General features: G+C 41.3%; 1 protein-coding gene across 2 annotated transcripts in view; it reads right to left on the bottom strand.

Annotated features, from left to right (window-relative positions):
* Positions 1 to 441: 441 nt before the first annotated feature.
* NUDT4 (nudix hydrolase 4) overlaps positions 442 to 20,848 on the bottom strand; it is a 25,235-nt gene continuing 4,828 nt past the window's right edge. Inside the window, exons 2-5 of one of the 2 annotated variants that reach the window (XM_017868376.1) lie at positions 8,899 to 9,009; positions 8,103 to 8,147; positions 4,366 to 4,453; positions 442 to 4,044 (exon numbers count right to left, since the gene is read on the bottom strand). In XM_017868376.1, the coding sequence (XP_017723865.1) occupies positions 3,842 to 4,044; positions 4,366 to 4,453; positions 8,103 to 8,147; positions 8,899 to 9,009 (447 nt within the window). In that variant the 3' untranslated portion in view covers positions 442 to 3,841. The remainder of the gene's footprint in view (positions 4,045 to 4,365; positions 4,454 to 8,102; positions 8,148 to 8,898; positions 9,010 to 20,848) is intronic. The other variant, XM_017868377.1, reaches the window with a different exon arrangement.

Raw genomic sequence — 20,848 nt, 5'->3', positions numbered from 1 at the left:
AGCCAGGATGGTCTCGATCTCCTGACCTCGTGATCCGCCCGTCTCGGCCTCCCCAAGTGCTGATTACAGGCTTGAGCCACCTCGCCCGGCCTATCCTAGCACTTTTGCAAGGGCTGAGGCTGGAGGACTACCTAAGCCTGGGAGTTTGAGACCAGCCTGGGCAACACAGCCAGACCCCATCTCTACCAAAAATAAGGTCAAGAGTCCTGTAGAGAATTCTTATCCTCCAAAGTGAAGACAACACTGCAAAGGGCCAAGTTTCTCATCCCCTCCAACTATTAAAACCCTAATAAAAACTAAATGACACTTGAACAATACTTTTACATGAAGATTCTACAGTTGGTCTTGGATAGCAGTTTTAAGAAATGTAATGCCGATGCGGGTAGGGAATGCCTTAGCCACTTATGCTTTTAAATGGAACTGCAATAATAAAAGTGATAGTAGTGCAGAAAGTATCTGTAATGTATTAGAATTCTAGAGTAAGTCAAGAGCTCATATTCATTAAAATAATGACACAACTCCATGCGGGTGGGGAGAACAACAATAAAGCAACCACATACTCTACTATTAGACTGGCAACATTAAGATGGAGAATATCCATCAGGAGAATACTGATATCTTAGTGGTAAGCAGTTCCTTTTAACCCAGTAATTCCACTAGTAAGGATCATACAAATGTACCACTAGGAAGAGATAATGGATATGATCATCAATGGGAGAACAGTAAAGGTGTTACTGTGGAATTCCCGACAGGCTTCCACTTGGAGGGGGAATATTTGACCAAAGTTGAAACAACCCATGGTGGGCACATAATGCACTATGCCCTGAAAGGTATACGTTTCCACTGGGTGTTTATACATTTCAAAGTTAAAAGCATGCACCTTACCCAAAGTTTCAGAAAGCTGGTTTGCAAATCTGAGTTCGTGTGTGTGTGTGTTTTTCAAAAAGCCATGATCATTTTTTCCATTTTTATTTGATGTTTCCAAATATAAAAAAGTCAAGATTCTTACACCAATTATCTCAAATGAGACCATGCAAAGCAATTCAGTGTGTACAACAATCATTTTTCCCCTTCAGTTCTGCTGCTTTATACAACAGTGTGATTGACAGAAAATTGGATGGCATGTGCTTGGTTGGAAAATGTCATCCATTTACAAAATAACAACATCATGCAGGACAGTTCCTACTTTGTCTGCAAGTCAATTCACAAAAAACTACTTATTTTCTGTTTTTTATTTGGGAGCCACATGGAACTGAAAAATTTCACTGCCCAATTTTATTCAACTACCCCATCAAAAAGAAATCACAAATGACAGTCCCAACACTGCAAATGTTGGAGGGTTGAGATAGTAGACACTATTTGTTATACTCAGTAGAGTTAACTATATATAACAGAAATAAATCTCCCTAGGGCCTTTCCTCTAATTTTGCTAGACTGGGTTCCAGGAGAATCGTGAAGAACCCCTCATGTAAAATTTGAAGTGTAAAAACTGTATTGTTGCATTATGCAGATTTTTGCTAGTTGCATAGACTAAAGACAGTTGGTTTGCTAAATGGCACTGAAAATCCTTAGCGAGTGTCACTATTCAGTCCAAATGTTTCTGACCAAAGAAAATTATACAACAATATTTATAGGCTAACTTTAAAGAGATGGTTGACATTAATACTGTACATATTTTACATGTCAAATACATAGTCCAAGAGTTTATAAAACAAGTTCATGCATTATTACCTTATTACCTCTAAGAATATCATGTACAAGATAGGCACTCCCCTACCCCCCAGTACTTATGACAGCATTTCAGGTGGAAGCAGTCTTATATACAAAAACAATCCAGTTTCTCTGCTATATTAAGTATATAATTTAAGGAAATTTCAGAGATTACTGACCAAAAAAATATTTGAAGATAGAAAGCGTCAATTTGTGGGATTTAAAATGTTTCCTGTATAAAAGAACACCCAGAATATGTAACCTCTGTACAAAGAAAAAATATAAAAATTCTGGATGATCACGTTTGATCACACTACATACTTTAGAATGAAATGCTGCTGGTTAAAAGTTTTTCTGCTTTACTCATTCCTTTGACAACATTAATTTGTGAACATTTGTATTTAGTTCAGCTGTATTTATGGCACGAGATCTCATTTTCAAAATGGCACTAATTTTCCTTAAGTGTAACAGCACTCTATTTTAGCAGTAATTTTATTTTAAAGGTTAATTTGTAGAACAAATGTTTTAACTATACTTTTTTCTACTCTATACTCCCCAGTTACAATATTTACAAAGGGCTGAAGTCTACATAAAAAAAGATCTTTGACTGGGCGCGGTGGCTCATGCCTGCAATCCCAGCACTTTGGGAGGTCAAGGTGGGTGGATCATGAGGTTAGGAGTTTGAGACCAGCCTGACCAACATGAAGAAACCCCATCTCTACTAAAAATACAAAATTAGCTGGGCCTGGTGGGAGGTGCCTGTAATTCCAGCTACTCGAGAGGCTGAGGCAGGAGAATCGCTTGAACCCGGGAGGCAGAGGTTGCAGTGAGTCGAGATCGTGCCATTGCACTCCAGCCTGGGCAACAAAGGGAGTCTCCAAAAAAAAAAAAATCTTTTACTTTCCCCCATCCCTCATTTTAGTCAAACTTCTCCCACCTCATTTCTGCCCTGGTTGGGGAAGTGCAAGAGTTTCAGATAAGGTATCTTACTATGTGTTTTAGATGGGATTCTGGATTTTAAATGAGTATAAAGTAAAAGATTTAATTCTTAGTTCAGGTATGTTCCAGTGCCTCGAAAGTTAGTTATGTGACAAATAGTACCTGTTGACAACCTAGAAAAGATGAGACATTCTAAGGTGCCCTAACAATCTTCAGTCTCTAACAGCTGAACAGGAAGGCCATTTCACTCAACTGTGATGCAGTCATCACTGACTGGCATTTAGAGTTAGATTTCAAGACTCCACTCCTGTGGGGGGCCACTAGATTAAGTAACTGAATACATTTTAAGAGCAATGTACATTGAGGGAAACACGGTTCTAAGGTATTATGCGTAGAAAGAGTATCGATAATGGGAACTGGCAACTGAGCATGCTGAACCAAATTCCATGAATACAGTTTTCATGTCTTTACTACATGCATTTTGCTAATATTTCCCTAAAATATTCACCAACTCTATAGAGTTACACTTTGTGTTAAGGGTACTATTGAGTTATAAGGGAAATAGGCATATCAGGTAGCTAGTGACATAATACCAGTTGTGAAAATTCAGACAAATGAGTCAACAAATCCCCAAAAATGGCAAATTAAGCCCCGTGGCAAAATAACTTAGTGGCTCATACAGAAATAGCCCAAATCTGGAACTTTTGAATTAAAATTGTAATCCTGTAAAACAAGTTTTGGGGTGCTTGGATTTCTTTAATACCAATAATATTTTTCATTCCCACCACAGATGGATCTGCTGAATATGCTAATGCTGCGAATGAGAAAACAATTTTGGGGGAAGTATACTCACAAGTAATCTGATGACAAAATAAATCACAGACTGAGGTCAAGTGGACAAAAAATTGAAAATATGCTGTGAGAAACAGATAACCAAAATAATATAGGGGTTTGCGGGGTGTGGCACAGTTAAGGCATCTAAAAAAAAATTCCACATGGCTTTGGCTTATTAAAATATTTTACACTATTTTTTTTTTTTTAATTTTGAAAGCATCTGAAAAACATGCAAATTGTTTGAAAACCTTGCATGGCAAATTCAGACAGTTTGCAAGCGTCATTCAGATGTTTGATGAGGAAAACAAGCCTCTCCCCGTGAGACTGCACATGGTGGCAGAGGCCTACCCAGTTCTCTCTATCTTATACTAGATGGCAACCCAGAGGTCTGTGCAGCAGTTACAAACAAGGCATTATTATCTGGAAGGGAAGGGACCGTAGAATTTCCGTTGGCTGGGGAACAACCCAGCTTTAGCTTTTCCAGATACTCTGCATGTACAGGTTTATGACACTGGAGAACTTTGATAGCATCTTCTACTTTGAACCACTCTCTCTTCCTTCCTAGAGAAAAGAATGACATTGGTTACAAGACAGTCCATTTTAAAAAGTAAACCATGTAAGTAATGTCCACTTACTCCCTGACAAATGACTGGGACAACAACATGCTGGGGAAGAACTAAGATGAATGTGCATCTCTACATTTCAGTTACCTTCCCTGCTCTAAATGAAGTGACCAGAAATAATCTAAGATGGAAACTGGACACAGAAATATAGCATCTGACTTAACAGTATTCAGAAAACAAAAGGGAGCTTACTTATATTAACATAATCTTCCCAACCTTCTGTTAGAATAGAGTATTCAGATATCAAAAGGGAACTTACCAATATTAACAGAATCTTCCCAATCTTCTAATATTTCAGTGACTGTTAGAACATAAACATATGTTCTATGCTTTCGGTCTTGGTTCTGCTTGAATATAAAAAGCAAATGCATTTTAATCTACAGGAGCTAGCCACTGACACATTTTCCAAGGGAAAAAATTAGTCTGCCTTACTGCTGATTAGTATAGCATATTTCCCAGCACAAACAAATATATTCAGTTGTACAGTCCAGCACGAAAGTGATTTTATATAAGACAAAACATTTAAAAGTTAAAAAGATAGAAGACTAGAACTACAGCGTCATCACTACTGGTGGTGAAATTGGCTCTCCATACTACTTTTTTTGTAGAAGTCTGAAGATGTTGCCCAGGCTGCTCCACTCCTGCCCTCAAGGGAACCTCCTGCTTTGGCCTTCCCAAAAACTGAGCTTACAGGTATGAGGACCCAGCCTCCAGTACTACAACTTTTAACACTGATTTCTGTATATCTGATGTTATTTTCTTTTTTTTGTTTTGAGAACAAAAAAAAGTCACCCAGGCTGGAGTGCAGTGGCGCGATCTCAGCTCACCATAATCTCTGCCTCCTGGGTTCAAGTGATTCTCCTGCCTTAGCCTCCTGAGTAGCTGGGATTACAGGTGTGCGCCACCACGCCTGGCTAATTTTTGTATTTTTAGTAGAGATGGGGTTTCACCATGTTGGTCAGGCTGGTCTCAGACCCTGACCTCATGATCTGCCCACCTTGGCCTGCCAAAGTGCTGGGATTACAGGTGTGAGCCACCGTGCCCAGCCTATCTGATGTTATTTTCATAAAGAAAATCTTAAGAGTTGAATGGAATCTTATTAAAATAATAGACCTGCATTCCCATAGTTTTTATCCTATCCCCTCTTCCCTGGGGCTAATCATGACAACCTTTCAATGCCATGGAAAACTGCTTCCTTTAGGACCTTTGTAAGAGCAAACAGCACCAGTTCCTTTAAGCACTCCTCCTACAGGCCTATCAAGGTACACATAAACAACAGTCCATAGCCTGGCGCAGTAGCTCACGTCTGTAATCCCAGTACTTTGGGAGGTCAAGGCGGGCGGATCACTTGAGGTCAGGAGGTCGAGCCCAGCCTGTCCAACATGGTGAAATCCCGTCTCTACTAAAAATATAAAAATATTAGCTGGGCGTGGTGGCGCATGCCTGTAATCCCAGCTACTCAGGAGGCTGAAGTGGAAGGATCTCGAGCCCAGGAGGCGGACGTGGCAATGAGCCCAGATCATGCCACTGCACTCCAGCCTGGATGACAGAATGATACCCCATCTCAAAAAAAACAAACAAACAAACAAAAAAAAAACATAAATAAATAAAACAGGCACCCGCTTGTTTCTAGGTTAAAAATTAAACAAGTTAGCCTTCTTTGCCATAGTCCACAACTTTAGATACTTGTCCCGATTTTGGCCACAAACAACCTGAATAATCTACTCAAAACAGTGGGTTTTTATCGTTGGGAAGGTTATTTTATATCTGAGAAGGAATAAAAACAATAAATTAGAGGCAACTGTCACTTAACACATCATTATTTTTAAGCATCAGTTGTTTTATTTCTATGTCTGACAAATCAATACATTTATTATGCTACATTCACAAATTCATTAAAATCACTGGGATGAATGGGCAGGGCAATCCAATTTTCCCTTATACTTTCTAAGGGGAAAGGTATTTTTTGACTGACATGTCCTGGTAAACAGTATTTGTAAAGCACTTAATACTGTTACCTTCCCATATTATTTAAGCTTTATTTATAATGTGAGATGTTTTCTTCAAAACCTTGTCAGCTTACTGACAAATATGTTATTTGTAAAACCTCAATATGTTTTCAGTTTAACCAGGAGATGGTGCTATTTAACTGGGTGAAGCAACTGCTGAATTCTGGAAAAGACTGAACTCTACCTGAATGACTTTTCTCTTTTTTTTTTTTTTTTTTTTTTTTTTTGAGACGGAGTCTCACTCTGCAACTTCCACCTCCCAGGTTCAAGCAATTCTTCTGCCTCAGCCTCCCAAGTAGCTGGGACTACAGGCACACATCACCACGCCCGGCTAATTTTTGTATTTATTTCGTAGAGACAGGGTTTCACCATATTCGCCAAGCTGGTCTTGAATTCCTGACCTCGTGATCTGCCTGCCTTGGCCTCCCCAAAGTGCTGGGATTACAGGCACGAGCCACCACACCCGGTCAACTTTACCCTTAATAATTACTGTATTCTGGTAAAAGTCATCAATTCTACCAAGTGCTATAGAATCGGGATTTTTTTCTGATTTCCTAAGGCTTAAAAATAAAATTTATATGGTTCATAGTACTATAAAGACTGAACTAAGCTATAAATAGTACTCTGAAAAAAAGGAAAGTGACCATGTTTCTGGTATACTCTGTATCATCTGGACCTCCTTTCTCCCTGGCTTCCAAAGAGTGCCTATCACATTCAAATTCCCTCCCTGAAAATTCTATTCTGCCTTCAGTAATAAGAGAATATATGAAAGAGAATTGTATTCTTTTAGCATCTGTTCTATGTACCTGAGATTTGTATTTTCATACAATCCTTTAAGTCACTATGTATTTCATACAATATTATTTGCTAAGGGCAATGGGGACATTTCCAGATAAAATACATGAGACCTAAGCCTTTAGGTCATACTAAAAATATTGTACCTCCTAAAATATCTATACCCTAAATAGTCTACAGTGGATTAAGAGAAACATTTCAGTATCAGCTCCACTGTATTGTCAAACAGAAGTAATCACTACATAATAATGCTGTATAAAAGTGATGTTGGTCTTTTACGTAGGCCTTCGTGATCGTTTGGTAGTGTGGAACAATGGCGCTGTCGTGGCACAGCAGAGCAGCTCTGAAGATGCAAAGATACATGAAATAATTCCAGAACATGCTGGAGCGTTATTTAATGGAAAACCGCTTGGTTAAAACCTGACACTCTGTCGACGATCAGCCCAGTGAACGAAATGACCGCCGAGTCACTGACTAGCACTTCATTTTGCAAGAGGGTCGCTGTCTGCCACTTGATAAGAGCGCCCACCCACCCTGTCTGGAAGTTCCAAAGTGCCAACGATTTCGCAGTGCCACGAGGTTTACTTGACTGTGTATGAACCCATGAGAAAACCATCCAGAACAAAACCTCGTTTTACAACACACGACAAATAAAACATGTAATTGGGGGGGGGGGGGGGTGGGGGGTGATGTCAGCTGGGTGCCGTGGCTCACGCCTGTAATCCCAGCACTTTGGGAGGCCGAGGCAAGCGGATCATAAGGTCAAGAGATGGAGACCATCCTGGCCAACATGATGAAACCCCGTCTCTACTAAAAATACAAAACTTAGCTGGGCGTGGTGGTGCGTGCCTGTAGTCCCAGCTACTCAGGAGGCTGAGACAGGAGAATCACTTGAATCCAGGAGGCAGAGGTTGCAGTGACCCAAGATTGTGCCACTGCACTCCAGGCTGGCGACAGAGCGAGACTCTGTCTTAAAGAAAATAAAAAATATAAGTAAATAAATAAATAAACAAACAAACGTGATGGCATATGAAAAAGTGGCTTTTACTTCCCTCCCTCCCTAATCCTGGACTGATGCCTACTGCTAGTCTGACAGAAATGTCTGGTTCAGGCTGCTGCCACATTATTTGGTTGGTTAGGAAGAAATCATTAATTCTATTATCAGCAAAGTGAAGATTACTTTTTAACTCACCTCAAATATGCCCAGAAGTCTGCCTAGTTTTCCTTTGACTCCAGCCTATTAAAAAAAGATAAAATATAAAATGTTTACCTTTTTATAACAAAATGTATATAAATACAACTTATACTCGGCTATTAAATCTAAATACAATACCTCTCCCCATATCAACTCACTATCTTCCTGCTTCTGTGAAGTTTTTATTGTCATTTACTTCATAAGTAGCAAGGACTGATCAAAAATTAGTATTTCTGGCTGGGCACTATGGCTCATGCCTGTAATCCCAGCACTTTGGGAGGCTGAGGCGGAAGGATCACTTGAGGTCAGGGGTTTGAGACCAGCCTGGCCAACATGGTGAAATCTTGTCCCTACTAAAAATACAAAAATTAAGGCCAGGTGTAGTGGCTCATGCCTATAATCCCCAGCACTCTGGGAGGCTGAGGCGGGTGGATCACCTGAGGTCAGGAGTTCGAGACCAGTCTGGCCAACATGGTGAAACCCTGTCTCTACTAAAAATACAAAAATTAGCCAGACACGTTGGCACGTGCCTGTAATCCCAGCTACTTGGGAGGCTGGAGAATCACTTGAACCTGGGAGGCAGAGGTGACAGTGAGCCAAGATCGTGCCACTGTATCCCAGCCTAGCAACAGAGCAAGACTCCATCTCAAAAAAAAAAAAAAAAAAATTAAAATTAAAGTTGCGTCAGGCAACAAAAAGCACTGCTGCACCCATCTCCTTGTCTTAGTGTTATGTAGCAAAAGGCCTTGTTTTTAAAACTCCGAAACAGAATTTGTGTGAAAGAACATCTCACCTCCTCATAAACTTCCCTCACGGCTGCACCGCCAGGTTCCTCCTCAGGTTCCATTCCTCCTCCTGGGACAATCCACTGGTCTGGGTACCGGCTGCTACTCACCAGCAGCACCTGTAAGGTGAACCGCAACTGTATACTTCCAGCCTGAGAAACATTTCATATATAAACAACATTCTCAAACCTCTGCAAGGTTGTAACTCTACTCTAGATTAATCCATTTTAAAACTTAATTAAAATTATTAGGGGTACGCATTATACCACAAAAATGCAATTAACAATCTTTGTTAAACACCATCTCTCTGAAATCAGAATTAACATTAACATGGTCACACTACCAAATCACCTGTATCTAATAAAATAAACTACCAGATTCAATTGGTAAAACTCTTGAATTATTGGATACTAACAAAGGATAAAAACAGAAACTTGGCTTATTAGCCAGAGTTGTATGCACTGAGATCTATGGTCACATAAGTTTCTTTAGTTATGGAATATTCCAAATTTAAGGACATGACCATAGGTAGGTTTCCTTGTTTCCTCACCTAGAAACTAAGAATACTAAAAAGAAAACAGATTTAGGAGAAAGAAATGGGGAAATGCACCTAAAATCGATTCTTGATACAGAGTGCTTGTTACTGTTATGATTAGGTGGCAAGAAGCATCCTTCATATTTTAAACCTGCATACATGGGCCAAAGTCACTTCATTCTGCTAACAGGCAGCTATCATTTATGATCTAGAACAGGACTGGCAATCTGCAGTTCACCACCTGTTTTTGTACAGTCTGCGAGCCAAAAGTATTTTTACATTTTAAAATTATGTGAAATTCAAATTTCAGTGTCCAGAGATGGAATTATTAGAATCAAGTCACACTTACTCATTTTTACATATTGTCTATGGTTGTTTTAGTGATGCAACAGCAGAGTCAAAGTAGTTGCGACAGAGACTGTGTGGCCCTCAAAGCTTAAAATGTTTATCTGGCACTTAATTTGGAAAAGTCTATGGACCCCTTACCAAGAATAGTATTAAGACTGAAATGTGGCTGGGCATGGTGGCTCACACCTATAATCCCAGCACTTTGGGAGGCCGAAGTGGGTGATCACCTGAGGTTAGGACTTCAAGACCAACCTCGCCAACATGGTGAAACCCCATCTCTACTAAAAATACAAAAATTAGCTGGCGTGGTGGTGCCTGCCTGTAATCCCAGCTACTTGGGAGACTGATGCATAGAATCATTTGAACCTGGGAGGCGGAGGTTGCAGTGAGCCGACATTGCACCACTGCACAACCAGCCTAGGCTGGTTGGAGAGTGAGACTCCATCTCAAAAAAAAAAAAGACTGAAATGTACAAACTGTTACAAAAATATCCTATTATCTTAGACAAGTATCCTAGAGTTTAACTATTTAACAGGTAATGGGTATTACATACCCATCTTTTAAATGAATACTTGGCTGGGCGCGGTGGCTCAATGCCTGTAATCCTAGTACTTTGGGAGGCTGAGGTGGGCAGATAACCTGAGGTCAGGAGTTCAAGACCAGCCTGGCCAACATGTTGAAACCCCATCTCTGCTAAAAATACAAACAATTAGCCAGGCGTGGTGGCAGGCACCTGTAATCCCAGCTACTTAGGAGGCCGTGGCAGGAGAATCACTTGAACCTAGGAGGCAGAGGTTGCAGTGAGCCAAGATTGTGCCACTACACTCCAGCCTGGGCAACAGAGCTAGATTCTGTCTCAAAAAAAAGAGACAGAGCTAGATTCTGTCTCAAAAAAAAAAAAAAAATATTTGTGGGCTAGCTTATGTTGAACTTCACTAAAGTTAAAAATCAACTCGAGGTGAGCGTGGTGGCTCACGCCTATAATCCCAGCACTTCACACCTATAATCCCAGCACTTTGGGAGGCTGAAGTGGGCGGATATCTGAGGTCAGGGGTTCAAGACCAACCTGGCCAACATGGTGAAACCCCATCTCTACTTAAAAATACACAAATTAGCGACCGGGCGCGGTGGCTCAAGCCTGTAATCCCAGCACTTTGGGAGGCCGAGACGGGCGGATCACGAGGTCAGGAGATCGAGACCATCCTGGCTAACACGGTGAAACCCCGTCTCTACTAAAACTACAAAAAACTAGCCGGGCGACGTGGCGGCGCCTGTAGTCCCAGCTACCCGGGAGGCTGAGGCAGGAGAATGGCGTGAACCCGGGAGGCGGAGCTTGCAGTGAGCACTCCAGCCCGGGTGACAGAGCGAGACTCCGTCTCAAAAAAAAAAAAAAAAAAAAAAAAAACAAATTAGCTGGGGGGGGTAGCACATTCCTGTAGTCCCAGCTACTCAGGAGGCTGAGGCACAAGAATTGCTTGAATTCAGGAAGCAAAGGTTGCAGTGCGCTGAGATTGTGCCACTGCACTTCAGCCAGGCCAACAGAGTGAGACTCTGTCTCAAAAAAATAAAAAATAAAAATCAATAAACCAATTTGAACAAAAGTGTCGACAAAATTATCTCAGTATACTGCCTTCAAGTAAATTTAAACAGTTCTTCCTGGAAAACACATAGGGTTTATCATGAAGTTTCATTCCCAGTGTAGATAGAGAGGATGATGACAGACAGGGTCTCACTCAGACATCCAGGTTGGAGTACAGTGGCACAATCCCTGCTGACTGCAGCCTTCACTTCCCGGGCTCAAGTGATGTTCTCACTCCAGCTTCCCCAGCAGTTGGGAATACAGGCACCCACCACCAGGCCTGTCTTAATTTTGTACTTTTTTTTTTTTTTTTTTTTTAATGGAGTCTCGCCCTGTCATCCAGGCTGGAGTGCAGTGGCATGGTCTTGGCTCACAGCAACCTCCGCCTCCTGGGTTCAAGTGATTCTCCCATCTCAGCCTCCAAAGTAGGTGGGATTACAGGCACCTGCCACCACAACCAGCTAATTTTTGTATTTTGAGTAGAGAAAGGGTTTCGCCATTGTTGGCCAGACTGATCTCAAACTCCTGACCTCAAGTGATCTGCCTGCCTTGGCCTCCCAAAGTGCTGGGATTACAGGTGTAAGCCACACTGCCCAGTCTGATTTTTGTATTATTTTATAGAGGTGGGGTCTTGTCATGTTGCCTAGATAGGTCTTGAAACCCTGGGCTCAAGTGATCTTTCCACCTTGGCCTCCCAACTGGGATTACAGGCAAGAGCTGTAAGGTTTTTTTTTTTTTTTTTTTTTTTTTAATGCATGCCAGCACCTCTATCTGCCCTGCTCCCTCCCTGCTGCCAGGAGCTGATGGCCTTTAAGAGTTCACAGCCAGCACAGAAGACCTCTCCTATTTGACTAAGTTACCAGGAACTCAACTTTTCCAAACTGGCAAGTTTCAAGCTGACAATTAGCAACTCCCACCTTTCTCTCAAGCCCCCAAAATGCTGAGTTAAAAGAGAATATCTATTCAGGCGTGGAACTCCTCATTAGAAAAGCAGCATTCCAGGCTGGGCATGGTGGCTCACACCTGTAATCCCATCCTAGCACTTTGGGAGGCTAAGGTGGGCAGATTTCTTGAACTAAGGAGTCTGAGAACAGCCTGGGCAACATGGCAAAATCCCCTCTACAAAAAATACAGAAATTAGCCATGCATGGTAACATGTGCCCGTAATCCCAACTACTCAGGAGGCTGTGGTGGAAAGGATCACATGAGCCCAGGAGGCCGAGACTACAGTAAGCTGTGATCATGCCACTGTACTCCAGCCTGGGCGATGGAATGAGACTGTCTCAATAAAAAAAAATTTAGAAAAATAAAAAAAAAGGGGGGGTGGGGGGAGCTATTACATTATCATTTTATGCCCAGATGAGACTTTATAGAAAATCAGAAAAAGAAAATTAAAAATCCAAAAGTGCATGCAAGGGTCTCTAAGTTCAAATTCCACTTTAAACAGAGAAACTACAAATCAGATTTCAAAACCTTCGTATTTTATTCAAAATTGGAGGCTTACAGAGGATCTATGGCCAACCAAAGGCACTGGCCATCAAGACTGGCAAGTGAGTGTAAGTTTTAAGTTAAATAAAATGTTAAGGGTTTGTCTCACATCATGGGAAAGTAAATAGCAACTACTGGTCCGGACTGCAGAGTTACAGGCCTCTTGTTCTGGTCACTAGGTATGAGTTAAGGATAAACTGGTTTCTATTGCCTAGATGAAATTCTTGTTATACAATTCTATGCTAAGCAACTTCCTGGATTACCTTAATAATGGGACATAATGCAGGTGACTAGCCACCTGAAAAGTACATCATCACTTAGTAAATAGTAAATAGGGAGTTTCAAAATCATCCATATTCAAAATGTTGCAGTCCTGAATAAATGAAATGCAAAGTCTCATGTATCTAGGTCAATGACTATGATGTTTCCAGTTCTCCAAGACAGAGAGCTAAACTACAGGAGATTAATAATGGTGAATTAGTATAAGCTGTGTCTGCTTTTCTGAAGAAACATTTTATGCTTCAGATTTTTTTTTTTTTTTTTTTTTTTTTTGAGACAGAGTCTCGCTCTGTCGCCCAGGCTTGAGTGTAGCGGCGTGATCTCGGCTCACTACAACCTCCGCCTCCTCGGTTCAAGCAATTCTCTGCCTCAGCCTCCTGAGTAGCTGGGATTACAGGCTCCCGCCACCACGCCCAGCTAATTTTTGTACTTTTATAGTAGAGATGGGGTTTCACCATCTTGGCCAGGCTGGTCTTGAACTCCTGACCTCGTGATCCACCTGCCTCGGCCTCCCAAAGTGCTGGGATTACAGGTGTGAGCCACCGCGCCTGGCCTATGCTTCAGATTTAAAACCAAACCTGCATCTACATGACATCAGCATGACTAAACTTTTCTTCTAAAAGTCAGTAACATGGAACCCTTATGTGTCAACATCTCTCTTTCATAAATTACTTTTTAGACAGTCTCATGAAAACAGTATATAAATTTGATAAGTGATTTAGCATAATCTAATAATTTATGGTGTAAGAATCCCTTGATATTCCAAAAAGAAAATATTTGATCAAACCATTAACTTCAACTGTTTCTTTTCTTTTTATTTTTTTAAGACAGTTTCGCTCTTGTTGCCCAGACTGGAGTGCAATGATGCAATCTTGGCTCACTGCAACCTCCACCTCCCTGGTTCAAGTGATTCTCCTGCCTCAGCCTCCCAAGTAGCTGGGATTACAGACATGCGCCACCACGCCCAGCTAATTTTGTATTTTTAGTAGAGACAGGGTTTCTCCATACTGGTCAGGCTGGTCTTGAACTCCAGACCTCAGCTGATCCACCCGCCTCAGCCTCCCAAAGTGCTGGGATTACAGGCATGAGCCACCACACCCAGCCAAATGTATCTTTCATAAATAAATAAATAAATAAATAAGTCAATAAATTTGAATGAGTAATTATCTCATTTAAAGGTTCTCATTTAAAGGTTGCTCACTGCAACCTTTGCCTCCTGGGTTCATTTATCTATGGTCCAGAAATGATTCACATCTGAACTACTAGCTTAAGGCAGATTTGCTAATATCCAACTTTTGGTGATGGCAGTTTTGAAATTCAGTAATAAGCACTTGTCTACTCATCTAAATTGACAAACCTGCAGATAGAATTGGGCTCCTCTGGGCCCTTGATCTGCCAATTAATTCCAGTCTGTCCCAAACTCTGCTTTTGAGCTTTTCATGCTTTTGAGGCTCTAAAGCTAACACAGTCACCACCAGCATCATATGGTTAAATTTAAGGTTAAATAAAATTTAAAATTCAATTCCTCAGTGCAGTCATATTTCAAGTGCTCGTCTCAAGGGTCACATACTGGACATCTACAGCCAATGTAACTGTTAGTTATTTATCCACTTTTAATTTTCATGCAAAACCTTACCACTTTAAAATGTTTTTCAAAAGAAAATCAGAATCATGAAAATGGGCTAGCAGGAAAGAAGCATCATGCACATGGTATCCAAACTAAATCTATTCACTTCATCTTTACAATCTTCAACCCCTAGAAAGATAGAGAACAGACTGACTCCTGTCAAAAAGTAACAATTCCGCACAAGTTCTCCACCTTAAAGAGAAGCACTATGGAGAAAGAAGTTGCTGATTTTGCTCCTTATCTACTAATTGTGTGATACTGAACAGGAATTGTATGTGATGAAAAGATACTGAATATACATCTTTCCCTCAAAGAGCTTATATTCTTGGAGGTACGGTTGGAGTAAAGTCACAAAGAATGCTCAGTATTTTGTCTAAAAACTGCAAGAACACATACATCTATATAAATCTATATCACGATAAATTGTGGACAAACGATTTAGCCTAATCCAGTAACTTATCACCCACGAGTCCCTGGACATCCCAGGAAGAATAAACTTGGTTAAACCAGTAACTTCAAATATATCTTTCCATAAAATGATCACTTTAAATGGGTACTTAATAGCTGAGACACAGAAATGACTGGTCATCTAAACAACTAGCTTATGAAAAGAGGTCTTACACAGATGTGATGGTGACAGATTTGAAAGTCTGTTTCATTAAGTACTTGCCTACTCATCTTGAATAGTTCATTTGGGTGTTCAAATAAGGGCCAAGGTCACATTTGGGGTGGGGGAAGGTGGGGAGAAGGCAGTGACTAAGAGTGAGCAAGAACCGAGGGATACACTCCAGATAAGAGAACAGACTGGCGTATGTCTGCCAGGGTGGAAAAATATGAATAGCATTAGTAGAGAGAAGGACAATTGAAACAGTCCCCTATCTGCCCCCTACCCCAATAATAATGAACTGGTGGTTTTTAACTTAAGGCCAATTAGTGTGATAGCAAGGCCATCCTGTGATTATCTGGGATCTGTCATGCACTTGGAAGCGGTCCCCAGCACTAGATCTAGACCAATACAGATGAAAAAAGGTTGGTATCACACTGGAGCATGTTTATATTTTAATTAGGCAGACAACAGAGGACACTAACAACTGTTTTTAGGCAGGTGGTTGTGATTAAGATGAAAACATAACTCAGTGTTTCCCTAAGAACCCCCACACCTGCTCTTTTGTCCAGTGCTATATGACCATTTCTCTTTTCAGAAAAACATTTCACCAAGTTAAAAAGCCTGCGATTATAAAAGAGAAACTGGGAGTGGTGGTGAGGAGTTGCACCGTAGTGGCGCACTGTCACTCCAGAACTATCAAGAACTCAAGAATTACAGCTTTTCTGTTGAAGTCACTTGGAATCTGTTGAAGATGAAATCATCAATGTAGATTTTCTGGACTACATTTTATAGAACTACTAAAGTAATTCACCTTGAAAAACCAGTTTTGTAAAGAGCATGCAAATAAAACAGTCCAGCCAGATGCAGTGGCTCAGGCCTGTAATCCCAGCACTTTGGGAGGCCAAGGCAGGAGGATCACTTGAGGTCAGGAGTTCAAGACCAGCCTGGCCAACATGGTGAAACCTCGTCTCTACTAAAAATATAAAAAGTAGCTGGGCATGGTGGTGCGTGCCTGTAATCCCAGCTACTTGGGAGGCTGAGGCAGGAGAATCACTTGAATCCAGGAGACAATTTGCAGTGAGTTGAGATAGCGCAACTGCATTCCAACCTGGGCAACACAGCAAGACTCTGTCTCAAAAATAGTAATAAAAAAAAAGTCAGAGTCCATTCAGTATTGTTTTCCAGAGGCCAAAATTAGTAAGAAAGTATACTTTCCTTATCAAAGATTTAGCTATGTTCTTTCAGTTAAGAGTTCTCCAACCCAGGCAAAAGATTTGACGTATCTGCTAATGCAAACGTTAAGTGTTCCACAAAAATTTTTTTTGAGAATGATGAAAATATCTACTAGAGTCAATAATGGAAATTTTGTTTCTTACATAAATTTTGGAGATACGAGTTCTGAGCAGTGTTTTTACTAGTCATACATCCACATTTTTCAGCTTCACTATACCTTTTCTACTAAAACTCTGTGGGAAAACTCAACTATTAATAGTTTTGTTGTTGTTGTTGTTGTTGTTGTTGTTTTTGAGACAGGGTCTCACTCTGTCACCCAGGTTGGAGTGCAATGGTGCTATCTCAGCTCACTGCAACCTTTGCCTCCTGGGTTCAAGCAATTCTCATGCGTCAGCCTCCTGAGTAGCTGGGATTATAAGCCTCCTGAGTAGCTAGGATTACAGGTATGCACTACTATGCTCGCTCATTTTTTTTTGTATTTTTAGTGGAAACTGGGTTTCATCATGTTGACCAGGCTGCTTTTGAACTCCTGACCTCAAATGATCCACCCACCTCGGCCTCCCAAAGTGCTGAGATTACAGGTGTGAGCCACTGCGCCCAGCCTGAACTATTAATATCTTTTATAGGCCAGACACAATGGCTCACACCTGTAATCCCAGTGCTTTGGGAAGCTAAGGCAGGCAGACTGAGTCCAGGAGTTCAAGACCAGCTTAGACAACATAGGAAGACCCTGTCGCTACAAAAAAAAAAATCAATAAATTAGCCAGGCATGGTGGATGTACCTGTAGCCCAAGCTACTCGGGGGGCTGAGGTGGGAGAATCACCTGAACCTGGGAAGTTGAGGCTGCAGTGAGCCATGACTATGCCACTGTACTCCAGCCTGGGTAACAGAAGTGAGATTCTGTCTCAAAGAGAAAAAAGAAAATTTTATATATACACACACATACACACACACACAGTTTTTTAAAAAAGATTTACAAATATATATACATAATCTATACATGCAGAAATCTAAAATCAAATTTCAGCACAATTTATTGTAAAGGCTTTTTTTGGTTTGTTTTGAGGGTGCCATTTACTGAATCACAGCAACATAACCATATAACCATAATGGTTGCTTTTCTTGCAATAATATTGATTTCAAATAATGGGCAGCTGCTCCTAAGCCCCTCCTACAAAAGTGGAAGAATCTATCTCTAGAACCCTATCACAACGCATTATTCTTCAATACTCCCTCTAAATGCACACGACAGGCATCTATACATTTCTATGATACCCTCAAATTTACTAGTATAGTTAGCATGCTAATTAATGCTCTAAAGATGGGTTATAAAAGCTTATTCCACAAAGACACACCAACAGTTGACAGAGCCACACATGGTCATTCATAGGTTTGAAATTCCTTCATAGGAATTTCATAATCATTCATAGGTTTGAGTAGATTAGATTTTCTGTATCCATCAAGATGCCAGTCTGTTACATTAGCGATGACAGAGATGAAGGAAGATGCATTCAACCTTCCAGATAAATCAGAGCTGAGACCATAGGAAAGATTTATGAAAAGGAGACTACTCATTCTACCAGGCTGCAGAGCCAGACTTGGAGCACACTCAGATCCCAAAGCCAACGCTATTAGTGTGGTGAGAAGTGAAGGCATCTCTTCCTACTCTATTCAATCTATCTTCACATAAGCATTCTTCCTACTACACTACTAAATCTTACTCCCTCTTTCCATGTATTAGACAATTACTAGAATAAAACACCACTCACCTGGCACTGTTGAAGAGTTATTTTGTCTTTTCCTAGATACCTAAGGTTTTAAGCATTTGGAGAGAAGCATTTATCACTTTAAGAATAGTGTAGTGGCCGGCCATGGTGGCTCATGCCTGTAATCCCAGCACTTTGGGAGGCTGAGGTGGCTAGACCATTTGAGGTCAAGAGTAAGAGACTAGCTTGGCCAACATGGTGAGACCCCGTCTCAACTAAAAATACAAAATTAGCCAGGCGTGGTGGCATGCACCTGTAATCCCAGCTACTTGGAAGGCTGAGGCAGGAGAATGGCTCGAACCTGGGAGGCAGAGGTTGCAGTGAGCCAAGGTCGCGCCACTGCACTCCAGCTTGGGCGACAGAGTGAGACTCTTAAAAAAAAAAACAAAAGTCTGTGAATTAGAATGATCTATTGCAAGCCCGCTCAACCTGTGGCCCGTGGACTGCATGCAGCCCAGGTTGGCTTTGAATGCAGCCAAACACAAATTTGTAAACTTTCTTAAAATATTATGAAATATTTTTGCAATTATTACTTTTTCAGCTCACCAGTTATCATTAATGTTAGTGTGTTTTATGTATGGCCCAAGACAATTCTTCCAATGAAGCCCAGTGAAGCTAAAAGATTGGGCACCCCAGTCCAGGCGTGGTGGCTCATGCCTGTAATCCCAGCATTTTGGGAGGCTGTGGGCAGATCGAGACCATCCTGGCCAACATAGTGAATTCCCATTTGTGTTTCAGCTTTTACCCTTAAAGCTGCAATTGTCATGGCTTGGCTCATAGTCTCTACTAAAAATACAAAAAATTAGCTGGGCGTGGTGGCATACGCCTGTAGTCTCAGCTACTCAGGAGGCTGAGGCAGGAGAATCGCTTGAATCCAGGAGGCAGAGGTTGCAGTGAGCCGAGATTGCACCACTGTACTCCAGCCTGGTGACACAGTGACAGAGCGAGACTCCAAAAAAACAAGATTGGGCACCCCTGATCTATTGTATAGAATCTATACCCCTTTGTCAACTGACGGGTCCTCCTGGCTAAGGATGTATAAGAGAGTGCTGTTCAAGGGCTATGTAATGCAGTTATGCCTTCAGAGGCTGTAGGTCCCTGGGCCCCGAATTCCCATTTCTATTTCACCTTTTACCCTTAATGCTGCAATTGTCGTGGCTTAGCTCTAGGAACTCCAACCACTATATAGATACCACGTTCTGTTCCTGGGAAGGGGAGGGGAGGAGCCATCCAGAGAACCTCAAGTGATCCGTAAGAATGAAGAGGTTTATTTTGAAAATTGTAGCTATTTAGAAACCGTTTGTTGTTATTTTTGAGATGGAGTCTCGCTCTGTCACCCAGACTGGAGTGCAGTGGTGCAATCTCAGCTCACTGCAACCTCCACCTCCTAGATTCAAGGGATTCTCCTGCCCCAGCCTCCAGAGTAGCCAGGACTACAGGCGCACACCACCATGCCCAGCTAATTTTTGTATGTTTAGTAGAGATGAGGTTTTGCCATGTTGCCCAGGCTGGTCTTGAACCCCTGACCTCAGGTGATCCACCCAGCTTGGTCTCCCAAAGGGCTGGGATTACAGGTGTGAGCCACTGCACCTGGCCTGCTTATAAACTGTTTTGAGGTTGCTTGCTTTCTTCCCAAATTATCATGAATCAGGATATCATGAATGGTTAAAACTACATGTTAACCTACTTCTACTATACTTAACCAAAATTAGGCCAGCAGTGTTATTAGGAACACCCACTATGCACATAGACATTTTACAAGAACATAGGTTATGAAAATGGTTTGATACATGCTAAACAGCTACCTACTATTATTAAGAAAATTAGTACTTCTTTTTGGACTACAGAGGCACAGTAGACCAGAAATAACAGTTCTTTCTTCTAAACTATGTTTAGCTCTAAGTTATATGGGATTGGTAGATAAGTATTATCAATAATGTGGTAAGTCAGGTTGACCATGGCATTTTTACCTAGCAGGTCAATGTTTTAAAGTGATGTAAGCTTTCTTCAATTAGAGAAAGTCTTAAGTTATACAAAGACCCTAAGAAAAAAAATAATGATCCAATGCAAATTCGACATTAATGCCTGGTTTTATGACAGGAAACCTTCTGGGAGAGCCGGAGGCTCTTCATCAAGAGGTTGGTGACACTTCTCTGTGTTTAAAGAAGGCTTCCAGGCCGGGCACGGTAGCTCACGCCTGTAATCCCAGCACTTGGGGAGGCCAAGGTGGGTGGATCACACACAAGGTCAGAACAAGGCCATCCTGGCTAACGCAGTGAAATCTCGTCTCTACTAAAAATACAAAAAATTAGCTGGGCATGGTGGCGTGCGCCTGTAGTCCCAGCTACTCAGGAGGCTGAGGCAGAATGGTGTGAACCCAGAAGGCAGAGCTTGCAGTGAGCCAAGACAATGCCACTCCACTCCAGCCTGGACGACAGCACGCGACTCCGTCTCAATAAATAAATAAATAAATAAATAAATAAATAAATAAATAA

Source organism: Rhinopithecus bieti, unplaced genomic scaffold (genome assembly GCF_001698545.2).
Source record: "Rhinopithecus bieti isolate Rb0 unplaced genomic scaffold, ASM169854v2 scaffold_2453, whole genome shotgun sequence".
In the NCBI taxonomy this organism is placed as follows: domain Eukaryota; kingdom Metazoa; phylum Chordata; class Mammalia; order Primates; family Cercopithecidae; genus Rhinopithecus; species Rhinopithecus bieti.
The sequence above is the reverse complement of the archived record's forward strand: the minus strand, read 5'-3'. Positions and strand labels throughout refer to the sequence as shown.